The sequence below is a fragment of the Glandiceps talaboti genome, chromosome 2, assembly GCF_964340395.1.
Source record: "Glandiceps talaboti chromosome 2, keGlaTala1.1, whole genome shotgun sequence".
Classification (NCBI taxonomy): Eukaryota; Metazoa; Hemichordata; class Enteropneusta; family Spengelidae; genus Glandiceps; species Glandiceps talaboti.
The window spans coordinates 12097945-12112945 of NC_135550.1; the positions used below are offsets into that span (position 1 = coordinate 12097945).

The 15001-nt window shown below is 35.6% G+C and overlaps 1 protein-coding gene across 1 annotated transcript; it reads left to right on the top strand.

Annotated features, from left to right (window-relative positions):
* The first annotated feature begins 40 nt into the window (after positions 1-40).
* LOC144453484 (uncharacterized) lies at positions 41-14779 on the top strand. Its single transcript, XM_078144794.1, has 18 exons — positions 41-108; positions 1428-1504; positions 1714-1824; positions 2549-2612; positions 3151-3227; positions 3822-3918; positions 4213-4275; positions 4758-4808; positions 5239-5304; positions 5707-5898; positions 6512-6700; positions 7005-7196; positions 7600-7665; positions 7891-7931; positions 8454-8526; positions 8995-9067; positions 10267-10396; positions 13639-14779. Exons 1-18 carry the CDS (start codon positions 88-90, stop codon positions 13682-13684), a joined length of 1629 nt encoding a protein of 542 aa, XP_078000920.1. The 5' UTR covers positions 41-87; the 3' UTR covers positions 13685-14779.
* The last annotated feature ends 222 nt before the right edge of the window (positions 14780-15001 follow it).

The window sequence follows — 15001 nt, forward strand, 5'->3', positions numbered from 1 at the left end:
GCTAACGTTGTCTGGTATACGTTTAGTGATAACATGATGTACAGAGGTGCATGTGTTGTCACTTCCTGTCTGGCTGTATTCTTCAGGATGGGATTCAACTCAGCACAGGTTTGTACTGACAAATGTCGAAAGTCGACTACTCAACATGGTACAGACAAACTGTTCGAACAAAATCGGAGTCATTTGAAAAAACCTGATATTAAATCTTTCATTTGATAAACACAGGTTTCAGGCACCAGCTTGAACAGAAAATACGATTTTACATCATAGATATATACTTTGTATGCAGATGATAGTGTGTTGCCCATGCTGTTGTCATGGTAACAAGCCCTTCTTTCAAATGATTGAGTACTTTGGCAGATTTTGGTATGATACTGATAATCTGATAACAGATGGTGATTTAATTTCTGTTTATTGGATTTGTAATTTAAAGAACAACTAAATTAAAATGGCCATATGGATGAGGATTAAGTATTTATTTTGGATTTTTAATTTATAAAACAATTTTGTTATAATAATGGCTTTCTACTTGAAAAATCAATGTGAAGCAACATACATGTATATCAAGTCCTTGTTTGTAACTCAATAAATTGCAGAAGATTGATAAATATGTCAAATGTTTGTTAATGTACATAAAATAAACTTTTTATACATTCTTTAGATTTTTGCAATGTATTGAACACTGACTTGGCCTATGTTGTTTCACATTGATTTTTCAAGTAGGAAGCTATAATTTTTATAAAATAAAAATCAAAAATAAATATCCAATTCTCGTCCATATATTATCTATCACTTCAAACAATCCATTGCTCCTACTTGATCACCACTGTGGCATAATCTAGCACATGCAATAAAAATTTGCAAGGTTACATGTTCAAAACTTAAAGCAAACAAGATTTCATTTTAAAAAGTTGAAAGTTTCCAGCTCACAATTAAGAGTACAAACCAGTTCAGATTAAATCAAATAAAAATAAATGCTTGATATTGAATATAATTAGACGTTAGTTATTTCCCAATGTTTTTCTTGGTTCAGCCACGGAAAATACGAGTGACCTAAGGGGCCTTGTCACTGAGTCACAAGACGAGTAGTGACAAAAACTCTTATGGTCACGAGTGTTTTCGGCTGAATGACGAAAAATATTGGGGAATAACATAATTCTGCTTCCTCGAGCATAATTTAACACAAAAAATAATGACGATTTGATAATGTTTTGACTCATTTATCGAGCAACACCGAACCAGTGATGTAGACACATGTTGTCATGACATAGAATGATCAGGCTACATAATCCATATTTTCTGTTCAAAGACAGTAAACTTGGCTTGTGCGCCGTATAAAGATCAAGGCCCTTCTCTCCAAGACTGTTATTCTCACCACTGCAGACATAGAGACTCTTTAGCTTGATGTTATTTCTTTCTCATTGTAGACAAAGAGACTCCTTAGTTTGGTGATGAAGATCTTCCCAGTCATGTTTGATCTGATGGTGCTAGTTGTTATTATTTTGTAAGTATTTCTTTCAAATCTCTTCTTTTATAATAATCTCAATTTTTTAGCCTTTTGTAGTTGTAACAAAACCCATCAAAATCTTCTTAACTTTTAGGTTTTGTGCAATTTGATGATGAACGAATTTATAAACCAACTGATTTCACAAGTCAAAAAAATACTGATTGAAATGATCACATTTATATCTTCTGAATTTCCTTTCTTTTCAGTTACTTTTTTTCTGTAATTGGCTGGGAACTGTTTTATGGCTATTCACCAGACACTAATTATGATGCTGGTTACTATGACTACCAGTGTGGACTTGGTTTCAAATCTTTTCCGTAAGTACAATAATCAGACGCTATTCCCCAATATTTTTCTTCGTTCAGTGAAGGAAAATAAGAGTGACCTAGGGGGGGGCTTTGTCACTTCGAGTCGCTAGATGTGAGTATTTTCTGGCTGAGTGAAGACAGATATTGGAGAATAACATAATTATATCAGTGCCAGCAATATCAAAGAAAAATCAGGGAAAGTATATGGTAATTTTGAACATTTTGACTCATAGCAAAACCTGTGATGTAGACACATGTTGTTGTGACATAGGCGCATGCTGTCATAATGTAGAACGACCAGAGTATATATTCCATATTTTTTGTGTCAACTTGACTTGTGTATATTAATAGAATGTAGTCTGAAGCAGACCAGTGCGAATTCCCAGCACAGTCAGTAAAACCTGTCTAGCCAGACTGCAAAACTTATGTAGAGCAAATGAGGAAAGTAAAATAATTTGTATGTAGTTCCTGAGTGCATATTTCCTGTCGATAGTTAATCTGGAGTGTCGTAATTGACATAGGCGTGGTTTCAGGCATTTGACTACAATACTTGTAAATAACTGTCTAAAATCAATCATGGGAAGTAGTTCTGATTTTGTTTTAAATTATTGAACAAAATCAGCTAACAATTTGATGCTAGTATCAACTTGATCAAACAGTGTATCTATACACATACAGTATAGACTTTTGATATCATCATTTGCTAATATTGATATTTATTTTGTTCTTCTAGATGTTCTTTGTTAGTTGTGTTCCAAGTGATGACAACTAGTAACTGGCATGAAATAATGAATGCTGTAAGTATGAAGTCGTACACTTGTAATGTCACTTTATAAAGATTTGTATCAATACAGGTAAACTTTTACATAGAGAACACTTTTTGTTACATCATTTGTTAATAATTTGATTTTCACTGATATTTATTCATCAACACACAACAAGCATATTGAGTGAGAAACTTTGTGAATTTGCTTCAAATTGTGAGTTTTAATATGAGTGAGTTTGTGAGTGAGTGAGTGAGTGAGTGAGTAACTGACAGTAGTCAACTGAATGAGTGACTATTAAGTGAGTAAGTTGAAAGACATATAGTTGCTAACTGACTAACTAACTGACTGAGTGACTGAGTGAGTGAGTGACTGAGTGACTGACTGAGTGAGTGAGTGAGTGAGTGAGTGACTGACTGACTGATTGACAAACTGATTGATAAGGGACTGATTGACGGACATGGGATGTAAGTTTATGAACAAGAGAACTACTCAATGAAATTATAATCTTCCATCCGAACAGAAATGGCTGATTCATATATTATAATATATTTTCTGTATACTTCTATAGGCAATGTTATCAACCAATGAATGGGCTTGTCTCTACTTTGTTGCATGTTACTTTGTTTTGGAACTAATGATTATGAAGTAAGTATATATGTACATAGTTTGATCTGAAAGCTATTTCATATTTATTCTTGCATTCACAAGCAGGTATACCTGTGTATGATTGGTAGGAATGAGATGGAGATGGGATTGGGGTGGGGGTGCACGGAGCTGTGGTGGTGTTATATATTTGGTAAAGTACCTACTGATGGTGGATTGTGGGTAGGGGTAGAGGTGATAGTAGGATAGGTAGTGGGGGTGATGATGGTAGGGTGTGGATGGGTGGTGGAACACAAGTGATGGCGATGTTATGTTTCTAATATGCTATAAAAGTAGGTTCAAAATCATGTATTGATGACTGTTTACATTACAATTACACACTGTGTTATTAAGTATCTTGAAAAACAATGGTTGAAATGAAAATCTTTTACTTTAATCAGTCAGTGTGATTATACTAATTCGTTTGAACCTCTCAAATGAAGGTTGTACATATTATAACAGTTGATTTATTTGAATATGATTCATTTACTTATCATCCTTCTCTGTTTTACAAATGTTACTTGTTACCTGTACAGCAATTTAATGTATCAAGAATTCAATATATTAAAGTCTTTATCTTTCTTTTACTTTGTACAGTATCTTTGTAGCCATAGCAATAGAGGCATTCAACAAGTTAGCCACAGAGAAAGAAATGGAACAAATGATACAGGGTGATGCAGTGTCAATAGATAAGGTAAGTAGAGAGCCTATTGTAATTTGTACTGGAGATTTTGTAATCAATAATTAATATAAAATCCCAACAGCTTTGGAATGAAATATAAATGAAAAATACAATCAGTGTATACATTCCTTGTCTGTCTGTCTGTCTGTCTGTCTGTCTGTCTGTCTGTCTGTCTGTCTGTCTGTCTGTCTGTCTGTCTGTCTGTCTGTCTCTGCAGTCTCTCTTTTTCTAAATTAAGCCTCATATAAAATAGGTATTTAAACAAACCTGTTAATGCCTGCTACATATGTGTTTTGTCTTTTTCAGCCTGAGGATACCTTTGCCAATACTGCTAAGAACTTTATCACTGATATATTTGAAAGTTCACGGGTGAGTATACAGCATTTATCATTTACAACATTGTCAGTATGCTAGATAAACAATAACTGTTATCTCACTTTTTGCCTCTCAGATCACCAATAAATTAGGAGGAAAAAATTGTATTCAGTTTTGTGGAAAGAAAAATCATTATTTTCTTGAATCAGGTTTAGTTCTGAATCTGATCAAAACACAAAAGAATCAAAGAATTTGAAATGAACAATTATTTAAGTTGAGTATAGCAGTGTAATAGGGTACTGATAATTGGAGTGATATTATGACTCATATTAGTCTTACATAGTCCAGACTTGCTATATGGTACAGGATGAGGGGTGGGGTGGGGGCAGGGGGGGGGGATTATGAAAAATAATTTCTGGCATAATTTCAGTTACAAACATCCACTGCTTAATTTTGTGTCTTCTAACTTCAATGTTATTAGTAATTATGATAGACATTTGGTAGGAAACATTATGTTCATTTGTTTTAATTATCAGAATGAACCTGAAAAGAAACCACATCATACTGGAAGGAGAGCTAGTCACACGGTAAGCACCATTTTATTAATATGCAGTTCTTGTACATTGTAGTTTTAAGAAACATACTTACATTGATAGTTTGTAAAGTGCTGCAGTTTTAACAGTTATTGTACATGTAGTTTTAAAAGGTCAAAAACTTGTGGTTCTACAGCAGAGTAAAAGTGAGATGTGAAACTAGTCAAAAAAAAAAGAATCATGGGTATTTGCAGTAATGTTTCACAGTCAAGTATTAATAGGTCTTTATTTTATATCAAAATATATACAATGTTAGAGAAAAGCAAGATTTTGATCACAAGACAGCCACACACACACACACACACACACACACATATACATGCATGCACATAATGAGTAAAATTAAATCTGTCTTGTTAATTTCCAGTCAATGATATTAAGGCATTATTGTGTATAACAACACTACTAATTATGTTAATTTCAGAGTGCTTTGAGTACGCTACATTCATCAGAGAATGGCAGTCGAGTGACTGTTGCTGACGCAGAAAGTGTAAGTTACTACATATTAACTTGTAATAGCAACGTTTTCAGGAATGTCAGGATGAAATACTGCTAGAGACAAAATGATCTGATTTTTGGTATAACATCTGTGTTGAAAATGTAATTTTTTGTCAAAGCATTTCCATCAAAAAAACTGATGGAGGAGATATATACATAATTATATAATATCCCGGAAGGATTACTCTCATCCTCCCGCATTTGTGGAATACTGCACCATGGGTGTTATTTTTCACTTCTAGTATATACTATTAAAATAAGTTTCTGCGTCTTTACATTGCATCATTTATTTCTTAAATTTAATGATATACGAGTTCAGATTTCAACGTGCCGAAATATGATTCATAAAAATGCCATTAACCTATCATGGTTGCTATGTCGGGTTGCTATGCAGGAGGAAGAAGATTTATCTGATTTGACGCCTCAACAAAGACGTGAAAAAATGTTGAAGAAGAAAATGGCCAAAAGGAAGAAAAAGAATGCCAAGAATATCATGACAAAGATTCTAGTCATCACGGCATTTAAAGCTGACACAGAAACAGAGATTGATTTGAAAGTAGGAGAAGAGATATCCGTAGTTGAGAAGGTATAAGACAGTTGCTACTCTCACAATGGTTTGAATGATTTCTACAAATGTTACATTTTGTGGACATAGTGCTAGACATTCAAATACTGTGGATACATGTCAAAGAGAAACCTGCCGGTTTTGACATTTGAACTACTGTATTTAAAATGTAACTAATCTTTTGGATCTCAAAAGACTGTTTGAAACAGTGGGGCACTGATCTGTTTGTAATATAGATAAAATTGGCAATAGGCAAACAGTTAAAAATGCATGCTCCATGGCTGTTACCCCATGTGACCATTGACCTATGTTAATGAACATGCTGTGACCTTCGACTTATGTTAATGAACACTGTGAACTTTGACCTATGTTAATACTGTGACATTTGACCTATGTCAATGAGCATGGTTTGATATTTGACCTATGTTAATGAGCACAAAGGTGACATTTGACCTATGTTAATGAGCACAAAGGTGACATTTGACCTATGTTAATGAGCACAAAGGTGACATTTGACATATGTTAATGAGCACAAGGTAACATTTGACCTATGTTAATGAGCACAAAGGTGACATTTGACCTATGTTAATGAGCGTGACACATTATAAGTTTCTTCTTAAATTTATACATATAGAGAGGTGATTGGTGGATGGGAAACATAGATGATAAGGTAGGATGGTTTCCAGCATCACATGTCAAAGAAACCAAGAGAACAAGTCCCAGTCCAGACTCTGGTAACCGTTCATCTAGTCCTAAACCAGCCTGGGATAGGAGAAATAGCACTAACAAATCATCACCTGTAAAAGTACAAGATTCTGTCCAGGTAAATTAGTCAAAGCACTGATAAGTTAATTTGTACCTAGCTACTCAATACAAGTATGGCTGAGTAGAACATCTTGACCAGTATGTCATATACTGGTAGTCATGTCATTCCTTGTACTGAAATATGTGTAGCTATTACCTTTCTGTGATCAGTATTTCACATGTCTTTGACTTTGACTAGTATATCAGATGAACTTGACTAACGGTTTAGTGAAATACCTCAGAGTTCTGAACTAAGGTGACTGCCAAGATGAGTAATGGAATGTGTTTATCAGACATTGCTCTCTTTATATCCATATCCATAGAGTGGGACTCCAGGAGACAATAAGCCTTCATTTCACAATGCTGCTATGGCAGCAGCAGCTACAACTCATCTAAGAGCACATCACCAAGCACCGCAGCAAACACTGCAGCAACCACGGTTGAAAATCAAAAGACGAGATACCGACTGGAGGAAAAGTATTCTTGGTGATATTACAGTGATGAACCCAGAGGAGGTAAGTACAGAGTATTTGAAAACACTGGGTTGTTGACCAAGAATGTACTGATAGTATATGACATGGATGATTTGTGGTTTTATCATGTGATTTGATATGGGAAAGACAATGAATGAAATTATCGTGTACCTGGTAGTTATAGATGAATGATATAATAACAACACCAACATGTAGTAGACACATATTGGTTATTAGCTACTTTATGAATTTCATAAATGCTTACAAAGATAATGCTGCAAGGACCAAGTTGAACAGAGTGCTGGAAATGCTCAAATAAATTTGACTGATAAATTGTTTTTGAAAAGGTATGCATCACAGTTCGCAAGTTGTACATATACGTATCTGTATGTTTACAATTTAGGTCCTCTGTTCAAGAATAACCCATACATCTGATTACTTCTAGGTGCGTGAATTAAACAAAATCATGAAGTCGGAAATGAGGTACCGTGGCAGACTCAGCTCTAAAGACGTAAGTTATTTAACTTATAAGATCAGTTTTAAAGTAAATAACTTGATTGAATCAAACACCAAAGTCAGTACAAATGCAGAACATGGAGACAAAAATTAAAATTGTGGCATCTAATTACACAAACACTTTCATAAAACTATTGAACAGTTGCTGTTTTTATTTGACAAATGCTGATAGTAAATACAATCTTTCTAATCATATATTTGTGTCTTTTTGATTCAACAGTCCATGGGAGTACCTAGTACAGCTAGATTATCATCAACACTGTAAGTATAGTGATTATGTTTATCAATTACTTTCCTGGATTGAATCACCTTTGAATATGAAAGTATGCATATGCATGTCAGTGATATTCAAAATCAGATATTTTCCTGAAATTTGCATTTTTGCACAAGTATAGTAACTGTTACACTATTTTGCTGGTGGTATTTTCCTTCATTCAGTTGGAAAATACTCATGATCGACTTGTCTTTGACTCGTAGAGAATGAATGAAGAATAATATCATGGAGTGATATTATGTATCCTACAATTAATAAATTGGCAATTAATCTTTTTAAGGCCAGAGGTTCAATCCCAGGTTCTTGCATAAGTGCTATCTTATCAGTGGCACCAACTTTTTCATTAGCTCAGTGCCAGACACCTGTTTTTCACATCCATATTTTAATCCAAAAATCATGACCTGTTTGACAAACTGAATACTGTTACATTTGTGATATGTCTGCTGTAAATATTGCGATTGTCATCTGTTGTTATAAACTGTATGTCATTTGTTGACTTTAATTAATAGGGATGGCAGTATTGCAGAAGAGGAAGGAGAAGCAGATATGTCATCTAAACTGAATTCTACAGCACCTGCAGCAGTAAGTGAAACCCTATATCTTTATGAATAAATAAGAATTATACTTTGACTTTTGACCTTGACCTTTATCTTCAAGGTCAAATGGCAAATTGCTCAATAACATATTGAAAGAAAGATATAAATTATAATATATGTTCTGAATGATTTATGAGATTAAAAAAACATAAATTAAAAATAAAATAGAGTAATAAAGCTAATGGCATTGTATGTCTTGATGCATATTATCATTTTAACAGTGACAATTGTTGAAGCGTAATGTTTTTTTCTTCAGAGGTCTTTGTACATGTTTCTTTTTTTTCCAGTATAAATGTTGCTCAGTTAGTGCAATCTTGAATAATAAGTGTCCATATCATTACTTCGCATGTCTTGGAGTATTTTAGTAAAATCTTCCTTTATGAGAAAACTGACTTTGTTTGATCACTAACGTCTAAGGATAAACTGATTATTTTTGTTTATTTGTTGTTCACAGATAAACCTAGACAAAATACCAAAAGTGGCATTGACTGAGGTTGATGAAACACAGGAAGAAGATGTTGACAAAGGTAAGCTACTGTACAGATCAATATGTAAATATACATGTCAACATGTCTAGAGTAGCGTGAAACAAACACAAATATATGAAATAATATAATGATATTACTTCAAGTTTATAGGTCCCAAAGGGGGAGCTTATGAGATACTCAGTGTCTATCTGGTGTCTGTCTGTCTGTCTGTTTCGTCAATATCTCAAGAACCCCTAATTTAAGTTTTTAGCTCCCGAAGGGAGAGCTTATATGAGATGCTGGGTGTCTATCTGTCATCTGTCTGTGTTGTCAATATCTCAAGAACCCCTAATTAAGTTTTTAGCTCCCAAAGGTGAGCGTACAGAATTCTGGGTGTGTCTGTGTTGTCAATATCTCAAGAACCCCTAATTAAGTTTTTAGCTCCCAAAGGTGAGCTTATAAGTTTCTCGGTGTTTATCTGTCCATCTGTCAATGTCTGTGTCATCAGTATCTCAAGAACTCCTAATTTAAGTTTTTCCTGAAGAGGAGCTTATGAGATACTGGGTGTCTGTCATCTGTCTGTTTCATCAAGATCTCAAGAACCCTTGGCTTGTTTGAAATGAGAAATGAAATTTCATATAGCACTTTCCTATACTGTGCTCAAAGTGCTTTACAATTATTATTCCTGTTGTGTAGAACAGTAATAGCACAACGACCGTTTTTGAAGTTCCTCAGCTACAATGGAAGGCATACAATCTCAGTAGTCTGCGAGACACATTAGATACAAGTTTTTGACTGCCATCAACATGAAATCATACAGCATGTAATGGACATGCAAGACTGCTACAAACTCTATGCGATATCCTTGCAATAACTTATCACACTGTGGGGGTGTTCATTATATCAACTTTGAATGATAGCATATGCAACAGAATGGTCAAACATTGATAGATGGGCGCTGGCTGGATTGAACTCTCTCTAGAAATATTTTACATAAGAGTTGATATTAATCGTTGATATTCATACTGTTTCTCCTTTCTTTGCCTGTTGGCAATTTGAGATATTACTTCAAAATTGAACAAACTAAAAATGAATTATTTTACCAAATTGATCCAATATTTACAACAGACTCATCAGAAAAGTGATTATAAAATTATTTTGCAATCAGATATAAGACAGGCAGTGGTAAAATAGATGTCATTCAGTCATTATTTTCTGAAATGATCTCATTAAAGCATTGATTCTGTTATTATTTACAGGTGACTCAGACAAGTCAGAGACAGGTAAAGACATGCCATCCTGGATGTTAAAGTTTGCCAACACTCATAATATTAATGTTTCTGAGGACGTGAAAATTGACAAATCAGAATCGCAAACAGAAGATAATGGGTAGGACTACTTTATTAAAATATGACTGTATTTTAGTGGTTTATTTGTATGGTTAGAATTCGTTATTAAGCATATCACTGCTTGTCATCTAGGAAGTCAAGTGAAGGCCGCCCCCTCATGGGTTTATATAGTTACAGAAGGAAGCTGCGGAGTGCTGGGGAAAACGTACATTGTTTGATAGTCCAAATGAATGACACTTGACATAGCAAGGTAAATTGTGTCAAACTGAGACTAGACTAGGACTTATACCCAAACCACAGTGGTAAGAGGCAAGTGCTATAACCACTCATTACAATTCTCTCCGATGCTAAAGTATGACCAATTGAGAACTTCCCAACCTCGAAAATCCGAGGTTAGTTAATATGCTAAGCTGGTAGAAATGTGTTAATTGGCCTCATCATCTATATCAACAGAAATAAAGAAGTGTCGGGTATTTGCATAATCTTCTTTTCCATCTTTTCATTGTATGCATGGTGCGCTCAGACCACTATAGAAAGTTGTCTTGCTGCTAGACGTTCGGGCTTTCTCCCGACGAAGTTCGCTGTGATGGCGAACGCCCATCCTTGTCGTATTGTAAATTCGGAATAACACCTGAGGTCTAGCAGCCAGACTAGGACATGAGTAGCTGTGGCCAGATTCATAGGACGTATTTATAGTAGGAGCACAGAAACTTCAAAGGCTTATTTATTCTTTATTGTTTAGTATAATGTCGTAGCGTTATTTTACAAATTGTGACGCGAACTTGGCCGCTTTATAATGAACACGCAGGACAATAACCACCTTAGCTCTGAAATATGATTTGAGAACTCTCTGTCAGCTTGTGTCGCAGTTCTCTGAGTGCACATTTCCAAACTTTGACCCGTCTTTTTTACACCTGACCCCATGAAGACGCGACATTACACAAATATCCATTATTGGATAAAATCTAATTTTAGACTCTAGGTTAGATGCTTGCTCTGATTCACTTTTTATGATATTATCCTATAAAAAGTACTCTGTACGTGCGAAGAGTAATATTAGAGTCTAAAATTCGATTTTGTTGGCGTCTGTCAAATCGCTACCTAGTCTTGCTGCTAGATGTTCGTGCTTTCTTTCGATACTATAAGCGAACGAAGTTCGCAGTGAGGGCTTGCCTTGGATGTTCCATCCTCGATAGCGATGTTCGGTCGTGTGTCGTATTGTATCGGAAGAACATCCGAGGTCTAGCAGATAGACTAATCGCTACCATGAAAAGAGGCCAATGGTTTGCGTGATGTTGAAAATAAAACGTCCATATGATTATTATATTGAAACGGCTTAGTGAATACACACAACTAGCATTATAAACGGAGATGTGTTCCAACTCAGACTCAGACCACTAATGAATATTTTCAGTGATCTGAGGTTACGCAGACAAGGAACACAAAATTGCAGTCCCATGCTTTTATAATGTTTTGCACTCGCAAATCCGTGATCAAAGAATGTACACTTGCTATTGAATCCAGGATGAATAAAGTTTAAACGTTGTAAACCTTTCTCGAATATATTCTGACAGTGATGTTGAATTTGAGGGAAAATTCTGTTTGACAATAGAATAGACTAGCCAAGATTACTGACTACATAGCTCTTCAATGTAAGTGTGAGCAGTGAAGTGAAAACAGCTAGTGTACTTCCCGTTTCTCGGACAAGGCAACATTATATCGCCCTTCACATGCTATTGTTTGTAATTGATAAAAGAAAAGGCGTTCTATAGAATATCATATACCTTCGTCGCTAAAATTAACAGAGATGAGAAAATGACGGAAATGCCAGTTATCGAACATTCAGGACAAACACCTTTTTCAGTTAGAAAAACTTCCCTTTTTGAAATGGAGATTAGTCCCCAGCATCATTTTCACAAACCCGCGAAGAGGCCTTGATTGACACAACATTGTACAGTCATGGACACAGTCTATCTGAGAGACATTCCTTACTGTTCACAAATACAGACATTTCACTAGGCTACATCCATTTCGTAGGGTCTATGATCCATCTCAGACCGGTTGACCACTCGTGGTCTGAGGGTCCATGTCCTGCTTGCATACGGAGTAAGTCGCCTACAAAGAGACAGTTGTGAAACCTGGGCTTACCTGAAATGCTAGTAACTAAAGATTTAACGCATGTGTTCAAATATCAGCAATAAATCGACTATTTAGTAATTTTACCTCGCCTTGGCTACAAAAGTACTAGTCCCAGTCCGGAGGACCAGAAATCCCGAAATCACAAGTTCAATCGTAATTTATGCCCAAGTGCGGACGCCCGATCAAATGTGGCGGAGTTTGTAAGGCGGGACTTTGAAATCAGTCGGAACTGGAAAAGTTCCGATTTCGACACTTTTTGTGATCGTACCAGCGACTACTATCGTCAAAAAGATGTAAAATGAGTACATATTCGACCGATTGCTAATATTTGATAGCTTTAAGCCTTTATAAAAAAAAAAATTATATGTAATTATTTTGTTATTGGTGCGAAAGTATTTTGTTTTCGCACTCGCTATAGGACGGTTACTTTTCGTAGGACGGTGTTGAGCGAAACGCGTGCACCATCTGCAAGCAGGACTGTGAGCCATGGTACAACATCTGAGCACAGACCATAGACCCTACACGTTGGTGTAGGGTCTATGCACAGACAAGGAACACAGTTTCTTTTCTGTGATCTGAGGTACTGACCATTATCGGATTGAGAGGTGTCAACGAGTTCCAGCAAGATGCTTAGTTTAGACAAACAAGTTTTATTTACACATAGCCCCAAAGCATAGGCTGGTGGCGTTATTCACCATATGGGTACAGGTGTAAGAAGGTGCTAAAAGGTGTTACTTTTAGCATCAGCAGAATTGTAATGTGATAACCCTAATAATGAGTACAGTAAGAGTACACTTTTGTTTTGAAGTGTTGATAAAAAAAAAACTTCATCCAAATTTGTGAGTATTTGATTCAGTGTAAATGTTTTCATGAAATCGATGTCCAACAACTATCTTCTTACAATATGGCCGTAGTTGACCAGTAGTGAACGCTAGTCATTGTAAAGTTTGTAATTCTATCTATATATTTAACGACAGATTGTCACATTCATTTAAAATGAAATGTATACCTTGAATCTAAGTTTGCTAGAGTTGTAAAAGTCAAAGTATAAATCCAACCATTTTGTACTCAAATTTAAGATATTCATTTCAGCCAATGTTAGCGTATAAAATGACATTTCTCTTTCAATTTATTTCTTTGCAGACCATCCCTTCCAGGAGCACCAAATGTCCAGACAACTGAACTTTGACATGGTCATGAAATTGAATATGACTTCTAAATGTCATGGGGGTGTTTAATTTGGCTTTGGGACAAGTGAACTTTGACATTGTCATGGACTGTGTTGCATGACTTGACATGGTTATGGGATGCTTAATGTGGCCCTGGGACAAATGAAATTTTGATATGGTCATGACCTGTGAATGTGACCTCTGACATGGTCATCTGCTTCCAAAATAAGGATCAACATCAAAAATGAAGGCTACATGCATGGAATGTCTGATACAGCCTTGGGGCAAACAACCTTTGACATGGTCATGGAATGCTTCATACAGCCTTGGGACAAATGACCTTTGACATGGTCATGAAATGCTTCATACAACTTTGGGACAAATGACCTTTGACATGGTCATGGAATGCTTTATGCAGCCTAGGGACAAATGACCTTTGACATGATCATGAAATGCTTCATACAACTTTGGGACAAATGACCTTTGACATGGTCATGGAATGCTTTATACAGCCTAGGGACAAATGACCTTTGATGTGGTCATAGAACTCTTCATACAGCCTTGGGACAAATAACCTCTGACATGGTCATGGAATACATGTGCTTCATATAGCCTTGGGACAAATGACCTTTGGATTATGTGTGACCCTTAAATGACGTGAGCATAGACAGTTGGATGCTTAGTCTTAGTCTGACATGGCCATGAATAGTTGAGGGTGAACAACAGAATAAATAACCCCTGGATTTATCATGAAATATTGTTTAGTGACTTCTGTATTAAGTGTGACCTCTAACATGTTCATAGAAGAGTAAACATGGCTTCTTACACAGTGATGAAATGTTGAACCTAACTTTTTAATAGCACAGCATACCTAAGGTGAACAAAACCAGGACACCATCTCACATTTCATAGTGTCATCAAATATGTAAATACTCTGTGAATCGCATGGAAAGTGATGTATTTATTTATGTCATGTAAGCATTCTCGTCTTTCATTTTACAGTCAGATTATGTTAGCTCACCCAGTTTCAAATATAACATGTAAACATCGGATAACATATGTACGTACGTACGTACGTACATACATATGATCATGCATGCATGTGCATACGTATATGGATATGTACATACATATATCCCTACACTATACATCCATACATACATACATGCACACATACACACACACATGCACACACACACACACACACATACTTACATACATACGTATGTGTGTGCAGATATGCTACTTTGCCAGAGTACATGGCAAGCAATTTATAAATTTGTTCAAACGTTCAAAACAGGAAAAAATTACATGTACAGGGTATTCTCAGTGATTGG

Coding starts and splice junctions, on each gene's coding strand:
- LOC144453484 (XM_078144794.1), top strand. CDS start 88: ATGGGATTCAACTCAGCACAG. Junction 1,505..1,713: donor GTGCTAGTTGTTATTATTTT/GTAAGTATTTCT, acceptor CTTTCTTTTCAG/TTACTTTTTTTCTGTAATTG. Junction 1,825..2,548: donor CTTGGTTTCAAATCTTTTCC/GTAAGTACAATA, acceptor TTGTTCTTCTAG/ATGTTCTTTGTTAGTTGTGT.